Source organism: Lytechinus pictus, chromosome 10 (genome assembly GCF_037042905.1).
Source record: "Lytechinus pictus isolate F3 Inbred chromosome 10, Lp3.0, whole genome shotgun sequence".
NCBI lineage: Eukaryota > Metazoa > Echinodermata > Echinoidea > Temnopleuroida > Toxopneustidae > Lytechinus > Lytechinus pictus.
Genome location: NC_087254.1, coordinates 7,921,510 through 7,944,914, shown reverse-complemented (window position 1 = coordinate 7,944,914; position 23,405 = coordinate 7,921,510). Strand labels below are relative to the sequence as shown.

General features: G+C 35.1%; 1 protein-coding gene across 27 annotated transcripts in view; it reads right to left on the bottom strand.

The window, feature by feature from the left end:
• Nucleotides 1–21,920, bottom strand: part of LOC129269699 (uncharacterized) — a 181,306-nt gene extending 159,386 nt beyond the window's left edge. For 22 of the 27 annotated variants that reach the window (XM_064105234.1, XM_064105261.1, XM_064105237.1 and 19 more), the window contains exons 1-16: nucleotides 21,172–21,919; nucleotides 11,607–11,838; nucleotides 10,734–10,801; nucleotides 9,755–9,907; nucleotides 8,210–8,365; nucleotides 7,580–7,735; nucleotides 6,546–6,695; nucleotides 5,578–5,727; nucleotides 4,754–4,909; nucleotides 4,124–4,279; nucleotides 3,279–3,428; nucleotides 3,002–3,151; nucleotides 2,383–2,532; nucleotides 1,774–1,911; nucleotides 1,308–1,460; nucleotides 343–474 (exon numbers count right to left, since the gene is read on the bottom strand). In XM_064105234.1, the coding sequence (XP_063961304.1) occupies nucleotides 343–474; nucleotides 1,308–1,460; nucleotides 1,774–1,911; nucleotides 2,383–2,532; nucleotides 3,002–3,151; nucleotides 3,279–3,428; nucleotides 4,124–4,279; nucleotides 4,754–4,909; nucleotides 5,578–5,727; nucleotides 6,546–6,695; nucleotides 7,580–7,735; nucleotides 8,210–8,365; nucleotides 9,755–9,907; nucleotides 10,734–10,801; nucleotides 11,607–11,838; nucleotides 21,172–21,451 (2,530 nt within the window). In that variant the 5' untranslated portion in view covers nucleotides 21,452–21,919. Of the gene's footprint in view, nucleotides 1–342; nucleotides 475–1,307; nucleotides 1,461–1,773; nucleotides 1,912–2,382; nucleotides 2,533–3,001; nucleotides 3,152–3,278; nucleotides 3,429–4,123; nucleotides 4,280–4,753; nucleotides 4,910–5,577; nucleotides 5,728–6,545; nucleotides 6,696–7,579; nucleotides 7,736–8,209; nucleotides 8,366–9,754; nucleotides 9,908–10,733; nucleotides 10,802–11,606; nucleotides 11,839–21,171 lie in introns of all 27 variants that reach the window. The other 5 variants (XM_064105260.1, XM_064105258.1, XM_064105259.1 and 2 more) reach the window with 3 other exon arrangements.
• Nucleotides 21,921–23,405: the final 1,485 nt, after the last annotated feature.

Below are 23,405 nucleotides of genomic sequence, written 5' to 3'. Positions count from 1 at the left end.
ATTCTGCGTGGTATCCGAATTACTATTTCGAAATACTACAATGATATATACAAAAAGTAACAATAAGAGGCAATCCTTACAAATATCTGATTTTGTTTACAAGAAAACCATATGTATGTTAACAGGAACAGTAATGCTGTCTTAGGAACACCTACTTGTTTACTAGATGTTAACTATATAGAATATAAAACAATCCGATTGATGAATAATAATTTTTATCCCCTGTCATGAGATCCTGGCTTGCGGGGATACGGTGTATTATGCACCATATCCACTCCCTTGGGAGTATATATTCTATGCATGTATACAAGAAGAGAAAGTATTTTACTACCATCTTGTTACCTTGTTGTGTTTCTGTTTCGCAGAGTACTCCTTGGAAGTGACCCGCACAGAGACAAGTAAAAGAGGAACTGTCTGCAGCTGAGAAACAAGCAGCTCCATTCTGACACGGTTCACTCATACATGGGTTAGCAACTGCGTGGAAGATGGAAGAACAATTTGATAATACATGTAATAACGAGAACAAGAAAAAAACTTTAATACCCTCTCCCTTGTACACGTACAACAACTGCGTTTATCTTTAGTACCTTGAAGCGAGGCCGTGGAGGAAGAAGAAAATGAAAAAGAAAAGGAAGGAGAAGAGAAAGAGGGAGGAGGAGAAGGAAGATGATGAAAAGAGGGAGAAGAAGAAGAAGTAGGAGAAGAAGAAGAAGAAGAAGAAAGAAGGAGGAGAAGAAGGAGATATAGCGTCTTGTTTACCCATTGTATATTATTTATATATATATATATATATATAGCCACTTATGTTATAAAATTGCTCCAACCAGTACGCCCTGCATGTATGATTGCTACACTTCTTCAATCATAATGCCGATTGAGCACCAACCTTTGCTCTCAATGGAGAGCAAAAGGTCCCTTTCTTTGTCAATCTCTAGTATGACCTTGCTGGGATAACTTTATTGAATGAATATGTAAATTCGTATCACCACTTTCAATTTTACAGCAAACTTTGGGAATCTTCTGACTTCATATTGTCTTTAAAAAAGTTCCAACGATTTCATGACTACTGAACCTTGCTGACAAGGTTGGTTTATTATTTTCAAAGCTTTAAAGGCATATACTGAACGTAAATCAAGTATCGTGCATATATCGGCGAGGTTTTTTGAGGGGTAAAACAAGATCAGTTTGACCGTTTGTGAATATTTGATTTTCCTTAATGACTAGTCCATGGAGAATAGTTCATTCCATATTTCATAGAATGACACTAACATCAGTGCACATCACTAGTATAAATGGAGTAAACTTACTTGGAGCCATGGTAGTCTGTGTTACAACCAACACGGCTTCACAGTTTGTGCCAACGACGTTATCCGGACAAATACATCTGTAAGCGGTGTTGTCAGACTGAGCGAAACACCGGCCGCCATTTTGACATGGTTCTGACAAGCATGGATTCATAACTGTTATTGAAAAAAAAAGGTAAATTGATACAGATCAAGACTTGGTAGATGGTAATAAATAGGATAGAGAGTGCAGACCTCGAAAAATAGGTACAATCGACAACCTGTTTTTACGAAGCTTTAGGTCCAACTATACTAGCAGTCGTCACTATATAAGCAATGGGACGGGATAGATTCTTCACCTCTGTGACACCTATAAATATCTCAATGGCAGATTTCGTCAAAATTATGAAAATAATCGTTATTCACTGGATTTTTTTCACATATCACTTCCATTAATAGCAGGTTTAATTCATGGAAGATGTCCTCTTACCAGGAGCAGGAGTAGTTGCAGAAGACAATTCACAATTCACTCCAGTAAAATCACTTGGGCAGAAGCAGGTATAGGCGGTGTCATCAACACTCATGAAACATTGGCCTCCATTTTGACACGGCAACGAGACACATGAACCTGTACAAAAGAAAATGTAGAAGAAATTGTAAATTGCAGACGAAGGTAAAAAAATTCAAAACAAAGAAAAAAAATGTCATCGTCACAAGCTGTATGCCCGCCATAATTTTGTCAATGAAGGGAGTCAATGACATTTCAAGATGAAATTCCAGATGTAAACAGATTAATCGAGAAACTATCTCTTGGCGTTCAAAAGCTACTAATACTAAGTCTTCTTCTTATTCTACTACTACAACTACTACTACTTCTACTACTACTAACACTACCACTATACTACTATTTAGTCTTACGATTGAATTATAATATTGTTAATACTAGTACTACTACTGCTGGTATTGCTACCACAAATACCAATCTTGCTTCTGCTAATATTATATTATTACTGATACTACTTCTTCTGTCACTACAACTGAAGAAATTATTAATTCTGTTACTGATTCTATATTGTAGACGGGTATCTCCATGTCTTACCGGTTGGAGTTGGAGTAGTTGTTCCTGTAAGGGTAGATAATTCACAGTTCATTCCAGCATAACCAGTCGGGCACAGGCATGTATAACCAGTGTCATCAACACTCATGAAACATTGGCCTCCATTTTGACACGGCAACGAGACACATGGACCTGTACAAAAGAAAAATGTAAAAGAAATGGTAAATTATAGACATAGGTAAAAACAAATTAAAAGAAAGAAAAAAATGTCATCGTCACAAGCTGTATACCCGCCATATCATCAATGAAGGGAGTCAATGACATTTCAAGATGATGTTCCAGATGTAAACAGATTAATCGAGAAACTATCTCTGGGCGTTCAAAAGCTACTAATATTATGTCTTATTCTTCTTATTCTACTACTACTACTACTACTACTATTACTACTAACACTACCACTATGCTACTATTTAGTCTTACGATTGAATTCTAATATTGTTAATACTAGTACTACTACTACTGGTATTACTACCACAAATACTAATCTTGCTTCTGCTAATATTATATTATTACTGATACTACTTCTTCTCTAACTACAACTGAATAAATTATTGATTCTGTTACTGATTCTATATTGTAGACGGGTATCTCCATGTCTTACCGGTTGGAGTTGGAGTAGTTGTTCCTGTAAGGGTAGATAATTCACAGTTCATTCCAGCATAACCAGTCGGGCACAGGCATGTATAACCGGTGTCATCAACACTCATGAAACATTGACCTCCATTCTGACAGGGGAACGAGACACAAGGGCCTGGATAGATATATTTACAGAAAAAAAGGAAACATCAAACATTGTCATGTAAAGATATTTCAGTGATGTTTTAAAATATCAACAAAATTTACAGTATTGAGCCTTACAGAGAAAACGTGCTTCTTACCAGTGGGAGCATAAGTAGTCGATGCAGTAAGCGATGACGATTCACAGTTCATTCCAGTAAAACCACTTGGACAAAGACACGTATAACCAGTATCATCAACACTCATGAAACATTGGCCTCCGTTTTGACAAGGAAACGAGACACATGGACCTAGAACAAAATAAGATACAAAAGAAAAGGTACGTTATAGACATACGCCGGTAAAAACAGTGTAATCATCACTATCATTATGCTCGCCATAATACTAAAATCAATGAAGTGAATCATTTTGACATTTCAAGATGAAGTTCCAGATTAATAATTCGATTACAAGATTACCAAGAAATTATCCCAGGATGTTAAGAAAAGTTGCAAACTCTATCACTACTGGTGCTACCACTAATACAACTCTTGCTTCTGCTGCTGTTGCTGCAGCTCCTAATACTACTATTACTAATACTACATCTGCTGCTCCGGCCTACTGGTAGGCCTACAAAAATGATTATGAATCCTATTTCTGACTCTATATTGTAGATGGATATCTTGTCTTACCGGTTGGAGTATGAATAGTCGAAGCTATATAAGTGTCGATAATTCGCAATTCATTCAAGCAAAACCACTATAGGACACACGCAGGTATAACCAGTATCATCTACACTCATGAAACATCAGCATGGGAAAGACAGAGGGGTGAAATTTTGCATAGTGAATACCCCCTAAAATTTCCGTTTCACCCAAAGTGACCTTCGTGGCATTTTCACTCACTCTGACAAGAAATTATATTTCTTTCTCTCTCTCTTTCTGATTCTGTATTTCTTTCTTTCTACATCTCTATTTTTTCTCCCATGTAAAAAGTTGTTTCTTACCGGTTGGAGTATGAGTAGTCAATGCGATAAGTGATGACAATTCACAGTTCGTTCCAGTAAAACCACTTGGACAGAAACAGGTGTATTCCGTATCATCAACGCTCATGAAACATTGCCCTCCGTTCTGACATGGCAGCAAGGAGCAAGGCCCAGTAGCTTTCACAAGATAAGAACATGCAAAAAGATCATTATTACTTTAGGACAATGATGAATGAGCTCCGTGGATATCGAACATGTTGACATCAAAAGTGTTTAATCATAAAAAAAAACATGTATTCTCTTTTTAAGGCTCAACAGCTATGATGCCTATCAATACCCAATTGCCTAAATTCTCTTTCTCTCCCTCCACTCCATCAATTCCACCGCATTCCCTATTCTTTTGTGCCCTTAATTGATGGAGATTTTTTTTTCTCGTTCCATGTCTTGGCTTCCCTTTGTTTTATTGCCCATAGAGAAAAATCCTCTACCCTAAATCATTCCGTTTTTCCAGGCATTTTCAATAAAAAGATAATAGAGATCATAGATAAATAGGCTACTGTAATAATGCCTGCTTCTGTTAGTGTAATAGTCATTGAATTTTTTTTAAATAATATATTTCTTTTTGAAAGAAAATATTAACAAGCTACTCACTCGGTGGAACGGTTGCTTGCAATATTGTCGCTATCGCTTCGCAATTTGTACCGAAAAATGTATCTGGGCACATACACCTATATGCTGTGTTGTCCGACTGAGAGAAACAACTTCCACCGTTCTGACAAGGGTCCGACAGGCATGGGTTTATCAGAGCTGTAGAATTGCAATTATGCAAAATAATTGAAAATGATGATACAATCAAAACATTGAATGACCGAAGAAGCTAAGTATAATGAGGGATAATTACTGATGCTTATAATACCATTGGTTGGTCTGACGTTATATATGGAAGTATTATATAACCTCTATATAAACAATGAATTACAAAAAAAATTTGACATAGCTAAAAAATAGTGCCATCGTCACAAGCTGTATGCCCGCCATATTATCAATGAAGAGAGTCATTGACATTTCAAGACGACGTTACACAGATTAATCGAGAAACTATCTCTTGGCGTTCAAAAAGCTACTAATACTATGACATGTCTTCTTCATCTTCTTCTTCTACTACTACTGCTACTAATACTACTACTACTACTACTACTACTACTACTACTACTACTACTACTGCTACTACTACTACTACTAACCCTAACACTACTACTACAACTATAGTTCTACTACTATTTAGTATTAGGTTTAAATTCTACTATTGTTAATACCAGTACTACTGCTGCTGGTATTAGTACCACAAACACTATTCTTGCTGCTTCTGCTAATACTATATTATTTTTGATACCACTTCTGTTGTCTCTACAACTGAAGGGATTGTTAATTCTTCTACTGATTCTATATTGCAGACGGGTATCTTCATGTCTTACCGGTTGGAGTTGGAGTAGTTGTTCCTGTAAGGGTAGATAATTCACAGTTCATTCCTGCATAACCAGTCGGGCACAGGCATGTATAACCAGTGTCATCAACACTCATGAAACATTGACCTCCATTCTGACAGGGGAACGAGACACAAGGGCCTGGAGAGATTTATTACAGAAAAAAGGGAAACAACAAACATTGTCATGTAAAGATATTTTAGTGATGTTTTAAAATATCAATCAAATTTACAGTATTGAGCCTTACAGAGGAAATTAATCATTAAAATGGAGGAAAGAAAATGTCCTTCAGATCAGGGTGGTCATGTGTGAACTCTTTGCATTGTGAATACCACAAATCAGTTTCTTTTTACCCCAAGCGAACTTCTTGGCCTCTTCTCCCTTCCCTTTAACAAACAAGTTTTCCATTTCATGTGAATCACAGCTCTGTGTAAAGCAGATACCATCACAATGGCCTCTATGTGTGGGGGAGTGCAATGGCGCTCCATGAAGTGTTTTCAGCAAGGAAACAAGTGGAAAAGATACAAGATATCTTCAAATTAATCTTCCTAGCTAAAGTCCATGTGTTCTTCATGATTAACATCTTATTTTATTCATATAACTATTTCCAAGTTCTGCGCAAATAAGTTATCACGAACTTTTCAAAAGTGAGTGGTGCTCACTCAAGCGGAAAGATTTTTCGACAGTTATATCGTCATTTGCTTAAAGAAATCTGTACGCACGTTCAAATGTGGAAAAGCTTCATGATATTACAAATATATGATTTTACAGGATTATTTTTCCGTGTAAACTTTTTTTATACGCACTTTATATTAATCTCTCTCTCTCTCTCACACACACACACACACACACACACACACCCTCGTCTCCCTCCATCTCTTTCATTTTCTTTATCTCTATCTACATTTCCCATGTAAAAATGAATATAAAAAGATAAGAAGGAGAAACGCGTTACTTACCAGTGGGAGCATGAGTAGTCGATGCGGTAAGTGATGACGATTCACAGTTCATTCCAGTGAATCCACTTGGGCAAAGACAGGTATAACCAGTATCATCAACACTCATGAAACATTGGCCTCCGTTTTGACAAGGAAACGAGACACATGGACCTAAAACAAAATAAGATACAAAAGAAATTGTAAATTAAAGACATAGGCCGGTAAAAACGGTGTACTCATCACTATCTGTATGCTCGTCATAATACTAAAAGAAATCAATGAAGTGAGTCGTATTGACATTTCAAGACGAAGTTCCAGATTAACAATTGGATTACACGATTACCAAGAAATTATCCCTGGACGTTAAGTAAAGTTGCAAACTCTATCACTACTGGTGCTACCACCAATACTACTCTTGCTTCGGCTGCTGTTGCTGCTCCTAATATTACCATTACTAATACTACTTCTGCTGCTCCAGTCTGTTTGTAGGCCTACAAAAAGGATTATGAATCCTACTTCTGACTCCATATTGTAGATGGGTATCTTGTCTTACAGGTCGGAGCTAGTATGAGTAGTCGAAGCTATAAGTGTCGATAATTCACAATTCATTCCAGCAAAACCACTAAGATACAGGCAATTATAACCAATATCATCTACACTCATGAAACATCAGCATGGAAAACAGAGGTGTGAAATTTTGCATATTTCATGAATATTTCATGTTTTATCAATAGATAATAGTACGCATGTACAGTTGTTGTAAACATGTTCGCTTCATGATTTTTCTGTAAATTGAATTGATTTCGTGTTTGATTTTGAATAAAATCTTTCTATGAAAGAAAAAAAAAATTTCATGAATACCCCCTAAATGTTCCGCTTCACCCAAAGTGACCTTCGTGGCATTTTCACCCCCTCTTACAAGAAGTTATATCTCTACTTCTCTCTCCCACTCTCTCTCTCTCTCTCTCTTTCCAAGTCTATATCTTTTTCCAAGTCTCTATCTTTTTCTCTCTACATCTCTATCTTTCTTTCCCATGTAAAAAGTTGTTTCTTACCGGTGGGAGTATGAGTAGTCAATGCGATAAGTGATGACAATTCACAGTTCATTCCAGTAAAACCGCTTGGACAGAAACAGGTGTATTCCGTATCATCAACGCTCATGAAACATCGCCCTCCGTTCTGACATGGCAGCAAGGAGCAAGGCCCAGTAGCTTTCACAAGATAAGAACATGCAAAAAGATCATTATTACTTTAGGACAATGATGAATGAGCTCCGTGGATATCGAACATGTTGACATCAAAAGCGTTTAATCATAAAAAAAACATGTATTCTCTTCTTAAGGCTCAACAGCTATGATGCCTATCAATACCCAATTGCCTAGATTCTCTTTCTCCCCCCTCCATCAATTCCACCGCATTCTCTATTCTTTTGTGCCCTTAATTGATGGAGATTTTTTTTCTCGTTCCATGTCTTGGCTTCCCTTTGTTTTATTGCCCATAGAGAAAAATCATCTACCCTAAACCATTCCGTTTTTCAAGGCATTTTCAATAAAAAGATAGTAGAGATCATAGATAAAAAGGTTGCTGTAATAATGCCTGCTTCTGTTAGTGTAATAGTCATTGATTTTTTTTTTGGGGGGGGTAATATATTTCTTTTTTCAAGAAAATATTAACAAGCTACTCACTCGGTGGAACGGTTGTTTGCAATATTGTCGCTATCGCTTCGCAATTTGTACCGATAAATGTATCTGGGCACATACACCTATATGCTGTGTTGTCTGACTGAGAGAAACAACTTCCACCGTTCTGACAAGGGTCCGACAGGCATGGGTTTATCAGAGCTGTAGAATTGCAATTATGGAAATAATTGAAAATGATGATATAATCAAAACATTGAATAACCGAAGAAGCTTAGTATAATGAGGGATAATTACTGATGCTTATAATACCATTGATTGGTCTGATGAAACATATGGAAGTATTATATAAACTCTATATAAACAATAAATTACAAAATTACAAAGGCGCCATATCCATCTCGTAAGAGATGCTCAAGGCGCTCACGTGAATGGGGGGGGGGCAACCAAAATAATAAGTAACAGAAAAAGATGCATAAAGTATATGGAGAAAAGTGCATGGTTTACAACATACAAGGATGCGATGGCGTAATGGCATGATAGAGGGGGCGATAAAAATCATGTCTGATGCTATCAAATACATTGCTTACATAAATGACACTGTGGTATGACATTTTGAAAGAAAAACAAAGAACTTGGATGAAAACTAGAAAATTAGAAACTCGTTAAATGCTTCATCGCCTGTCATTTCGAGAATAGACAATATGTTTTGGAATGTTACCCTGATACATGTACATGTATATCATGCATGTATAGACGTATCAATGCTATTCTTTATCATGAAATAGTAAGCTTCTAAATCACTATCCTAATCTTCCAATTGTAAAAGAAGCATCCTGTAACTCATCGCATCCGTCGTGAATGAAGACATTTATTTAGTTATTTAGGAATGGACGACATCAGTGCAGATATAAAACGGCAATTCAGGTACACAAAATTACAGGGGTTTTCCATCCCTCTATCTGTTTAAAAACGGACTGCTCAATAGCTAGCAAATAACCTCAAGTGGCAGAACCCATATAAGGAACAATCTCTTTTCATTCGAAATAATGGGATGCTAAAACGTTACTCCCTGGATCTCATCTTCTTTTGTGATGCATGGCTTAGGCCTATCCGTTACCCTGTCCAGCCGAAACCATGATAGTTCTCAGGTAATATCCTAGACCCTGCATTTGGAATCATAATACTTAAAACTTTTCCTGTAAAGTTCCTGCCTTATACGTTATAAGAAGCTCTTAATTCATTGTGCCCCCAAAACCGGCATAAAACAGGTCAGTGCAACTGATGAGAATCCCATGTAGGCAAAAATATGTTGACTTTTTATGTACATTTTGGGAAATAATCAAAGACCACTTTCCTACAAGGCTCCTATACTACATGGTTTAATGGCAAATGCCAAGGCTGTATTTACATCTGAAGACCGACATTTCAACTTGTCTTAATATATTATGATGGACGTTATCTACCATTTCGTGCATCTCGTTATACTTGACGTTCAATGTTATTTTAGTACATATTTCTGTTGGTGTATGTTGAAATGATGATGAAACACTACGTGTTGTTTAAAAAAATGGGGAAAGCCCGTTTCGTTACCTGGAGTAGGTGCCGTAGTGGGTGCCGAATCTGCTATCTCACAGTTAATTCCAGAAAATGATCCGGGACAGAGGCATGCATACTGCGTGTTTTCTGCATCGCTGAAACACCGGCCTTCGTTTTGGCAGGGATCTGATAGACACGGATTTGGACCTGTCGAATGAAAATGAAACGAACAGCATTTTAAGAACATCAAACAAAAAATAAAGGGGCGAACTTGCTGACCAACGCTGTGCGGTGTCTCTCATTGACCTTGTGTTTTAAATGGGTAGTCTTGAAATACACCTTTTTAGATAACATATGATAAATTAGCATAATTTCATTTGGATAAAGAAACTGATATTTTTTTAAGGAAAAGGTACCTATTTTATACTTGGTAACATAATCATAACGACAAGAATGTACTATAAAGTAGCGTGTGTTATAATTCAAATGGGCCTATATTCGAAAACCACACAGAATATTGCATTATGGGTAGTGAACCTGACCAGCTATGAATAGTTGGGGACTTGGGGTGGGGCTATTAGAGCTCCCAGTTCCTATGTCAATTAAAATTAAAACATTTAAATATCTTTAACAAATACAAGTTTTCAAGGGATTATATCAATAATTGAGATGATTAAGTCAGTTTAGATCGTGATTGTAATGAGATTACGCAACACATCGGAAATTGCATCTGGCCTTGCTTAAATATTTTATATATAGACGTTTCTCAGTCTGGGTAAATTATAGGGCCTACCTTCTAATCAATATCACAGTATAAGCGAAAAATAGTTGTTTTTTTTTAGATTTCTTGTTATCTCCTACATCAATAATAATTTTAAATATTTACCTATTATTCTAAATAAATCCCAGAGGATTTATTTGAAGTAATCTTTGCAACGATTCTGCTGTTAATTCCAGTTTCACATGAAAACTATTCAGAATCTATTCAGAATACACTACTATTTCACATGAATACACCAAACATCGAATTTACCTCTTTCTCTTAATATGCTGGATGTAACATCGAGCCAGAATATCGTCCGCTCTTGTACAAATGTTGCGCTGTGATGTAAAGTTACAATAATTATTAATTAATTGGCAAACATATATAATAAAGATGTCGTTTTCAATTTTTTGTCTATATCGATAAGATAAATGTAGTTACATATTTCCATGTCCCGTATGCAAGGTATCTGGATATTGTAAGCTAACGATAATTGTCTTTATTGGTCTATATTACCGTATTCAAGAATTATGACAGTTAATATGCCTATATGTTAACATATCTTATTTTCCGTACCATCTATCTATTTCCCCCTCCACGTCTCTTCTATATTTATACATATCTTTGTTTATTCATATCTTTTGTTGTAAACTGATGCATTTTTATTTATTTGTTTCATTCTTCCTGAAGGTTGTTCTATCCAGTCTAAGTCCAATTTTGCATTTTCTATGTATTCCAAGTATTTCATTATAGGATATTGCTCACTTTTATATTATATAAAGTAACAATTCAGCAATGGTTATTTAATTTTAAAATGAATCGTATTTATTTTCATTATATGTGATATTTATATTCCCTGCTTTATATTTATATTGGGGAGAAGGTCGCATTATACAATCTATGCTTTTGAGTGAATCCCCCATTTTCACAGATACACATTCATTCTATTAAAGTTACGTATTATATAAATTGTCTACAAAGAATTTTCTATGTTATGTAAATTTATTTATGTTAATTATGATTTTTATCATGTAGTATAATTGTATGAGTTTGATTTGTAATATACTTTATGTTCTGTTGGAAATAACTCGAATAGGAATTTGAGTTAAAATTTGAATATTCAAATCAGTCAAGTTGACTTACACGAAGTGGATATCTCCAACACCACCAGCCGATGGCGCCTGCCATACAAACGTCAAGTCGGTCGGATTCTTATCCGAGTTCTCCGTGTGGGTGAGCGAATCCCCCGTTGAGAAACAATTGATGGTTTGAAAATTATCCGGATAATCCGTCCACGTGCCAAATGGTGGCGGTGTTCCGACCGGTCTGGCCTGTATTAATAAACCTCGAAACGATTCATCTCCGGATATCCGGACTGTAATGAAGGAGGAAAAAAGTTGAGAAAAAAGATGCATGTCAGCATTCAAAACTGGGTTTAACGAGAATAAAAGAACCTTTACATTAGTAAGCGCGTGGAAGGCATTAAATCATATCAAGATATGATTTTAGTGGCTCTTATGGTATTCATTTATGAAATTTATTATTGATGTCGGCAAAGAGCGTTACTTCCAACGCAACGCCGTCTTGCGGCATCCCCCCCCCCTCGTTCATTGCTCATCCCCAGTAATTTTGAAGAAAAAAACATTTCAGAATAATGTCCCACCGTGTCCCCTGGACATTTTCTTTTCCCTCCACTCCCCCCTCCACATTTTGACATGTGCCGCCACCGAGCGTTAGACCAAATTGCCCCATATTGCGCAACCTCAACTAGGCCGAATCACTTCGAGTAATATTCATTGAAATTATCACTGCCGATATCTTTTCATCACAACCGTCTTGAGGATTAGGAAAAGGCTTTATTCCCAAATGTCAGAAATATCGGGACAAAATGTTGCACGATTACAAAATATAGGGTTCTGGGTCGACACACCCCATACCTCCCCCATGCAGTGTAAACCGCAAAGAGCCACAAAACGGTCAACATTGTGGTAGGCGTTGAGAGGATGAGTGGTTAGAAGCTGAATAGATCTTCCGTGATTTTTAAACCAAACAATACAGAGAGTCGAGTGAAAGTAAACCCTGACTGAACCAGTTCTAATCCTCTTCTATTTAACAGAAAGGAACTTTCTTTTCTTAACGGTAATGAATTTCTACAGTGACTGGAATGTCGTATCGTAATTTTTCTACATGTAGGTCTTAGCAGATAACCCGGCTCCCTGTCTAGTCCAGGATAGAAGAGGCATAACCTTGTTTTTTTATATATACAATATTTTTTGATGGTTTCTTGTTAATTCGAGGGTGCTGATTCCGAATCTGAATGATGCCACTCTTGTAACCTTGAGCATTTTCCGCAAATTGGCAAAATCCAATATGGCCGCCAAAATATGCAAATTACCCATGAAAATCCTAAAATTGTCCACACATTGGCTATGAAATGCATGAAATTGTGTGGCAGGAGTGAAATAGTCTCTGAAAAAATAACTTTTGACAAAATATTTATTTTCCTGATATTCAAAATGGCCGCCATAGGCCCTTGTATACTCTATTATGTACAATATGAATGGGGAAACAAATTTTCACAAAAATGAGCACTAAAGTGCAAAAAGTCGCGATGTATGAACGAAGTAATATATGCAAATCATCATTACTAACGAGATATGTCATTTATTATATCATATATGGGAACATTTCTGTATTTTGATATCTAAAATAACCGCCACTGGCCCAAACAGTAGTTGCGTACAATGGCAATTGGGGCCAAAAAATTCACAAGAGTGATCACTAAAATGCATATTATTATGATTAAACGAGTAAAATGCTGACTAAAACATAATTGTTAACGAAATATATTATTAATATGCCATGTATGTGATTAATGTGTTATTTTGATGTTCAAAATGTCTGACAAAGGCCCTAAAAGTATTATGCACAATGAGAAAGAGGAGCAAAGAAATCACAAGAGAGAGCACTAAAATGCATATATATGTGATAAATTAATGGGATACTGTCTAAAAACATATTTTCTAACGAAATATATAATTCAGGTTTCAAGTTTGTGTTAAATACTGTATTTTGACTTTCAAAATGGCCGCCATAGACATTAACAATTATGTACAATGCAAAGTGGGAAACCAATATTCACAGGAGTGAGCACCATAAATGCACGTAATAGTGATCAATGAGTAAAATATTGTCTGAAAGCATAATTTCTATTAAGATATTCTGCCAGTTAGGTGATAAATATTGTTATTGGAATATCAAAATGGCCGCTACAGGCCCTTATAGTATAATGCACAATGTGAATGGGAACAAATTATTTCAACAGAATTTGACTTTGCTTGGCCAAATGGTGATGTATGAGTGAAATATTGTCTGAAAACATGATTTATAACAAAATATATCATATCTTATGCAATTTAGGTGATAAAAACTGTATTTCAACATTCAAAATGGCTGCCATATGCCCATTTTGTGAACATTGTTTATCTCCACTCAAATTGTATATTTTACGATAAGGGCCTATGGTGGCCATTTTCAATTTAAAAATGCAGCATTTATCAACTTAATTACACATGATATCATATATCTCGGTAGAAACCATGGTTCTAGACAATATTTCACCCTTTCACAATTCACAATTCACAATTATATGCAATATTTAGAGTCAAGCAAAGCCAAATTCTGTCAAAGTTATATATCCCATGTTACAATGTACACAATGTTTTTAGGACCTATGGCAGCCATTTTGGATTTCAAAGTACAACATTTATTACCTCCACGACCAATATGTGATGTATTTAGTTAGAAATCATGTTTAAGACAATATTTTTACTCGTATATCACAGTTATATGCATTTTATGATTCTCTTGTGAAAATTAGTTTGTCCATTCGCATTGTACATGATAAATATAGGGCCTATGGCTGGCGGCCATTTTGAATGTCAAAATACTGCATTTATCACATAAATGGCATATTAATGGCAATGATGTTTTTAGTCAGCATTCCACTCGTTTATCTTAATAATATGCATTTTAGTGCTCACTCTTGTCATTTTTTGGCCCCGGCCATTGCCATTGTACATACTCTTTGGGCCAGTGGCGGCTATTTTAGATATCAAAATACAGCAATATCCCCATATATGACATAATAAATGATATATCTCGTTATAAAATGATGATTTGCATATATTACTTCTTTCATACATCGCGATTTTTTTGCGGTTTAGTGCTAATTTTTGTGAAAATTAGTTTTCCCTATTCATATTGTACATAATAGAGTATACAATGGTCTATGGCGGCCATTTTGAATATCAGGAAAATAACATTTTGTCAAAAGTATTTCACCCCTGCCAAACGATTTCATGCATTACATAGCCAATATGCGGACAATTTTAGGATTTTCATGGGTAATTTGCATATTTTGGCGGCCATATTGGATTTTGCCAATTTGCGGAAAATGCTCAAGGTTACACGAGTGGCATCATCCGGATTCGTAATCAGCACCCTCGAATTGACAAGAAACCATCAAAAAATATTGTATATATAAAAAAACAAGGTTTGGTCAAGTTTCTATGAGGCCTATCCTGGACTAGTCTTATGTAGTGGTATGGTTTATAAAATCGGAGTTATAGATATGAAGATACAGTATGAAAAAAATACTTATCAGGTGTTTATATACAACAATTATTTCATTATGTATTTAACTTTGTATTTCTTTGTACTTCCAACGATTGTGGAACACTTGTAAGTTGTACTATAGGCCCTAAATAAATATGTTCGATGTCGTTTCAATTCAATGTGTAGTCCATTCATGCAATCACGGAATTCATATGATGTCACAATTCCACGTTATCCAATCATACGAAAATAATTGAATGCTTATATTTTGAATATCTTATTGTATTGATTTGTATTGTTGTTTTTAAAATGGAAAATTATTGAATATAGACTTGAACTAGATGTACAAGAATTATCAATTGTTTTGTTTGTGATCGTAAGTTGCTATTTTACATTTTGAAATTCTGACTCATTAAAACACTATTAACAAGAATCAACTTTAGTTTAACCAAGCTGGGTGTTGTACAGAAACCAGCAGATAGTCAATTACACAAGGCTGGAAGTTATACAAAATTAAGCTGTTAATCACAATGTGTGTGAGGCTGTAGTGTAGCCTTTTATGTGTATCCTGCAAATACAGTTTAAAAACACATGATCATTCATACAAAATACACACTTTGAATCCATTGACTTTTACGGTTTTATCCCCATGTACAAATATCGTCAGCAAATAAAGGGTTTAAACTCTGCTATTCAGTGCGCAATTGAAATTGAATTGTATTGCTGTAAACTCGCAAATTCATGAATATTCATGAAATTCCATCCTCTGTGATGTGTGCGCACGTATCTTGACATTGCTGGCAAAGGATATAAACATTAACATAATTCTAAGATACATTCACCTCTCACAATCTGTTTTGAAATAAATCCTATTCGCTTATTCACAGCATTTTCTTTTTTTCAGTTTCGATATAATTAACGGTAACGTTTTTTACACTAAATATTCAAATTTCAAACACTAAATAGAATGGCTGTCTGCTAACAAACTGCAATATATATTGATTCATTATACCGAAAAGACAATGTATAGAACTAATTAAAAAATAGGGGAAGTATACATAGTTGAATATACATTCTCTTTCGTTCATTAAATAATTTATTCACCATTTATGTATTTGAGCGATGACAATTATTATATGACTACATATTAAACTAATATTAATACAACTCAACAAACTGATTTTGATTTGAGAGTTATATTTGTGTTTATTGGCAATTACGTATATTAAAGTATGTAGTCATAAAACGATAAATGGGACAGAATATTGTATTTCGATATTAGTGTCAAATATTATTCCAGCGTATATGATAAGGCACCGAACACGAAATTGAAACATTCTCATTACATTTTTTTTCGAATGATAATACAAGTTGCATAAGACCGTCTCTAGATGATGAATTTGTTCCATGAAAAAAAAACATTTTGTTCAAAGTAATGCACTGCGTATATAAAGCCAATCCAACAAATAAAAGAGTATTTTTATACATGAAATAGGCCTATATGTAAGTAAGATTAATGATAGTATGATCGCACATCAAAGCGAAAATGATAGGCCTTGCTGCAGTAGAATATCTACTCATGAATGTAATACATTCTTTAATAAAAAGAAAAAATAAGTGGTCAGGCTTTGAGATTACTAACGTACAGTGACATCAACGATACTTTACCCCCGACGACCGATGGTACATGTATGTCATTAAAAATAACGTAATAGATTTGGTCGGTATGGGATATGTTTCTCCAATGTGACGGTAGCTTCAAGGAGGTCTCATCTCTACCCACATGCATCATTTTCCAGCAAGACAGATAATGATACACATTGCCATAAAACTCGGTGAAGCTTGTTGCTTCACGGGATTAAACATTCAATCATATCGGCATTGAAAGCGGGAGTCACAAGTGGAGACATGTGCCTCTTCTTACATTCTTCCAAGAGGAGTGAGTCATTATATAATTCCATGATGATCTATATTAGTATCAACTTGATAATTCCATGATATACGATATACAACACATTCAAATACTCGTCCTTGTCGCGCTTAGAGATATATGTGTAATCTGAAACTTGCCCCTACGCAAATGCGACCCTAAAAGATGAGTAAATTTCAGTGACGTTTTCAAATCCGTATCCTATAAATGATAATAATTTATAAAAACGGATATGAAATTAAGATATATAGGCCTAATCAAAATTCAATGGATAAGGTGTGTCTTTCTCACAGTAAAAACATAATGGCCGAACTTTGAAATCTATTATGGTAGGTATGAATATAGCCCTTATGAAAGATGTTGCTGGACCACTTTGAACACCATCGCATAGTTCGGAGAGATATGATAAAAAGTTACATGTATAGCCCAAAACATGGCAGTCGCTTTATTTATCAGACGATTATCAAGGAATATATTGATGAATGATATAAATAAGATCGATACCGATTGTACTTCTGATAAAACCAGGACTCATTCATATTTTCATGGTTGTTTCATTTTAAACAGCTCATTGGATTTGCGATACATGTATGTATATATATTTCATAGAGCAATCCTGCACGAAAAAGTTAACGTTGAATTATGCATGCATATCTTATTTTCTTAAACGGATACTCCGGGCTGAAGATATTTATATATCAATAAATATAATATAATTCACAGAGCAAAATGTTGAAAATTTGATCAAAAATCGGATAGCAAATAACGAAGTTATTGAATTTCAAAGATTTGCATTATTCCGGTGAAACAGTTCTAGGCATGTCTTTATGAATATTCATTAAGCGGGCTAATGATGCCATATCCCCACTTGTTCTTTTGTATTTTAGTGAAATTAGGTTTATTCAAAAATTTCCTACCAAGAACTAAAACAATTGGATTGACAACTGATTAAGTGCATTAGTTATTTCTTGCTACAACTTATTTCATAATAATGGAGACACATCACATACACATTTATGAAACTGAAATGAAACAATTATGATTTCATGTAATATAAGAAAAAGGAAAGTGGGGATGTGACATCATCAACCACCCTAATGAATATTCATGAAGACATGCCAAGAACTGTTTCACCGGAATGATACAAATCTTTAAAATTCAATATCTTTGTTATTTGTTATCCAATTTTGATGAAATTTTCAGCATTTTGCTTTGTGAATTTAGCTATAAATATTTTCAGCCCAGAGCATCCCTTTAATATCTGCTTTTCTCTCTATAAGCATCCACTGGATAGGGTAAAATAGTCATGATAACAAGAGTTATTCAGTTAAAGTTGTTTTAACCTGGTACATGTGAATTGAGGCACATTCTGTATTCTGTATTTTGTGCTGTACATGTATGATATTTTTTATCAATTTCTTCGATGTATTACATCTATCCTATTGCTAAAATAAATAATAAATAAAAAAAACACAAGATTGCGAAAGAGTGCTATTGAAAAGAAAAGTTTTTGTTACGTTCTATAGAAGAGAAGCAATGATCCGTGTTTTAAACGATAATTAATGTCTCCTATTGCGAAATATCTCTTCAAACTCAGTATACACTTGCCCATCTACTGTACCGATTATATCAAAACTATTGTACCGCCTGACCTTATGTAATTCACACAAGATATCTACGAGAGAGCATCATTGTAATGTATCATAGCCGTTTGATACTAGCAATTTCGTTTCTTATCTCATTTTAATGCACCAGTACTTATATCCACTGTTGCAGATTGGCTGTTTATCAACGGATTCTTTGTATTTCAATGACGAACAGCAAAGAAAAGATTACTTAACCCGTTGCCTACTTGAACCGGGTAGTTCCTGTATGTACAAAGACTAATAACATAATTCAGTAGTCAGCGGGTTAATGGTGTGACTGAGGATGGGTTAACCCTCATCCCTCATTCCAAATGAACGCATCTTGATATAACGTACGCGTACAGAACAGTAAAAGGGGACCATTTTGGGTGGCCTCTCAGGAAGATTAAGAATGATATTACCCCCAGAAACACTGATTCAAACCTGGGGGCCATAGACGTATGTACAACAAGGGCGCAAATCCGGACAAGAGATATCAGAGAGTACATATACAAATACTTCTGCATAAACTGTTTTAGAGGACACGCAGAAATATCGTAAAATTTTTATCAATCCCAATACAACTACATGTATGGCAATATAAAATCGTAATATTATTACATGATAATATGTATTTCTAATACTGGATTTATCATTATGAAATGAGCTGGGCTTGACTTCGGATTTACGTGTAATACCTGACTTCAATAATCAGAAAATGTATATACATGCAGTTCACTCTGTTACGTAATATAATCTGATTTGTATTGTTTGGAAATAATCTGCGCGGAATCGAACATTTAATCTGAAATTCAATCCGTATCATTCTGTATCAGGAAATGATGTTTTGAACGCATTCTTGGTGCAATTGGTAGCTCCATGATTTGAGTGATCTTAAAGTGACATTGGTTGTTCTTTTTTAAACATGTATGATGATGGTGGTGGTAGTGGTGGCGGTGATGATGATGAAGACAATTATGTTATTAATGTTGGCAACGACTGTGATGACGACGATGATGACGATGGAGACGATGATGATGATGATGACGATGATGATATAAAGGATATTAATGAGATGTTGATAACCACGAGGTGGTAATGGCTGTGCTGAACATATTGATTGATGATGATGTATTATTTATGATGATACTTGTGATGATACCCGGTGACGAAGGTTTCACGAGATATACCCTTTATCGCTATTTTCATTGATACATCTAAAATAAATCATCATGGAGGAGCCCTGGTCGAGTGGAATAAGACGTCTCACTCTACACAAATGTCCCAACTACAGTATCTTGAGTAAGCATGCCTCATGCACTGATTCATCAAAGACAACAAAGACAATTATTTTATATCAATATGTGAACTTTAAAAAACAGTCATAAAACGTGTATATGCCCCTCACATATTATCCTCAAATGGTCACGATTAAAATGCATAATGAAATTAAATTCACATATAAAATTAAGGATTTATATATGAAGCAGTTTCATAAATGTATACAATCGTAATAATGAATAAGGAAATTTAGTTTCATTGATTATCAAAACCAGTTTTCGAATGACTCATGATTGCGATTATGTGGCCCATAAATATAGAACCAGTGTTTCATTTGATGTTTCAAGCAAGTGGTATTATCTTAAACTCTTATACACTATATCTTATTATCATGCATAACATTTTAGGAGAATCCTCCCACGCTAAATGTATAAACAATATAAAGAATACCCAATCAAATCACTGAACCACGTCTTAGGGCAACCTCAAAACATCCAATCGATAATGCTTTCAGTACACTTAGAAAGCATGTCATTTCTCAAAACCTGAAATGATTGTCTCTAATCTCTGACGGTAGGTTATAGCATTAGGTCGAGCTAATCAGTCTAAATTTGGCCTACATTATATTGGATGAGGTTGTAAAATAAAATGAAATTTAATCTAACATAACAAACTTCGATCTCTTTATTTAGAATCGAATGATTTCCAGCCTCTACTTTAACTAAAAATAGTATACATGATTTCCTTATTGTATTACTGACCAAGGTCGTATATGTATATATATATATATATATATATATATATATATATATATTTACTTTTACTAATAAGAGGATATTTTTTAATAAGTACACTTAATACTTCAAATGTCGATATTTAACAAATGCTATCGTTTAATGAGTAGTTAGGAAAAAAATATTAGGGCCAGTGATCGACGTGATGGGATGCACTGTAATGATGATGGAATGATGTAATATTGTAGTAAAAAATCAAACCAATGATAATAATGCAACAAATAAGCGCACTTGTTTAATATCATAATGATTAAAAAGGACCAAGATAATTGATATGTATATTAAAAGTCTACACGTTTAAACATTATGAACTTGCCAAAATATTGATAAACTCCAGCGAATAGATCAAGGAAAATATGATTTTAAGTAAGCGTACAATGTGTGTCACATGAAACACGTATATTAAAGTGGAGTATATACTTGAAAAAAAAGTTATCATCAATTATTCATTTTATAATCACCTGTTACTATTCCACCCGGTGAGTACGACGATACATCCACTGAAATCGAATACGGACTCGACGTCGTCTGGCCATCGGTTCCATGACCAACTGGTAACATATCAAGGCAAGCAAAGGGTGGAGCTCCCGTGGGGTAGGCTTCTGTACCCTTCCCCAATAATAGACACACACAACATAATGACGTCAGTGATGATAATAATAATAATAATTTGTCAGTAATATTTGTCCTTATTTCCATGATTGTATTCCGATTGCGCTTGTTGTGCCAAAAGGGGCACATCTGAAAGTTTCCCACTTTCCGGTATATTTATCCTTTTGAGTTTCCCCGACAACGAGATGCTGTTGATGCCTATAATATCACACTTGAAGAGGCGAAGTTGATCTTGAAAAGCATGACTTATTCCTTGGCTGGGGCACTCTTAGAATGGTTAAGGAATAAATATTTCGTCCCACCAACAACAATCCAATGCTTGGTCCCACTCGTATGCTTATTTGCGGACTTAAATATTCCCATCCAGTATTGTGCAATCTACATTAGATCTCGACTTCTCGATGAAATATATCCCAAGAAGCACTATGATATAAATCCACAAGTATCAAGTCATGTTGAGTTTTGGGCTCTCATAACATTTTGGTAAGAAGGGCTACGCCAGGATGGTCCAGTGTTACAGAACAGACACGTAACGCTATCTCATAACACCGGAGGCTTTGCATTTAAAATCTTGGCTATTCAGTGAAAGCGAAGAAATCGCATCCGTATTTCCTCGCATGGGTTTCAATGAAGAAGATCTTTTATTATGCAGATAGCTCGAGAAAGCTAACACAATACCCATTTTGGGCGTGGGGTTCGAGGGGACAAAAGACGGATTCGCCACACTTATTAAGTTGATGCACCGGAGCGTCAAGCGTTGTAAATGATTGGAATGCGAACCAACCAACCATCGCAGAAACGGTTGGAAAAGAAACCTCCTTGAAAGTTTATTCACTCTCTTATATAAATCTCAAGAAAATTGATAGCATTCTTTATTTATGATGCATCTATGACGTATTTTATTTCCTCGAGAAATTATTGTTTGTTTTTGTTATTGAAAGTGTTAAAATGTAGCTTCATATTCATTTTCGGATGTATTCCGACGTATTTGTTTTTCCAAGTTGAGATGTAAACCTCAATCAATACGAGTTATTGTACACTAGAGCATTCCAAAGGACCCGGTAGATCGAATGAACATCGGTCTTTAATGTTCTCCGCCTTTCAAAAAATCAGTAGAATATCGATTAACAATTGGCACAATCATGTCAATCTGGTTGGTTTTATTATGGTGTTTTTATAATTTAATGACAAAGGTGTCATTAGATTTTTCTTGCGAAATCTAAGAATATGTCCCTTTATGTTACAACTTTGAAATAAACTTATTCGAAATCAAATCGTATACAAAAAAGGAATAATTATAAGGATTGAACTACATGAATTTAAACTTATTTATCGACGGTGCACCAACACAAGTAACTAAGGTGAAAAGAGGCCAAATAATAATAATATATTTTTTTTAATATTGCAGTTATGCTGTTAATCATACATGCATGTATTTGGGAAGGGTGCTTTGAGATAATGTAAGGAACATAATAAAAAATGGTTTTCGATGATGCTGGATTTCGGGCGATGATCTTCTTCGATGAGGTCTTCCTACCCCATTTATTAACGACGGAAACAAAATAGCCCCCCCCCCCTCCATTAAAAACACAAAATTGCTTGTGGGAGGTTGACATTCAGCTTTCTACCTCTCTCTAATTCTCTCTATCATTTTATCCTTCAATAGATTTGTATACATTTCACCTCTCTTGTCTAATTTCACTCCCCCGATACAATGGCACATTTTCACTCATTCTTTCCCTTTCTCGACATCTCTCACCCCTGCTGTTCAAATAGGGCTCTCTCTTTCTTATAGAGGCCTACATATTGAGATATTCTGTAAGGTATATAATTCCAATCATATTGGACCTTAAGAGAACCCTTCTATTCGATACCATGTGTAGTGCTGATGAAAAGAACTTGACGGGTGTATGCGGATCATTAATTCATGTACCTGTAAACGCAGGGGGGGGGGCGATCCCCCATAATAGGTTTTCATGTAGTGAAAAGAAAGGATAAACAAGATAAAAGGGAAATTGAATAAATGAAGAAATGAGAGTATAAAGAGGGAGGGACATCACTCACAATAACAATACTCAACAAT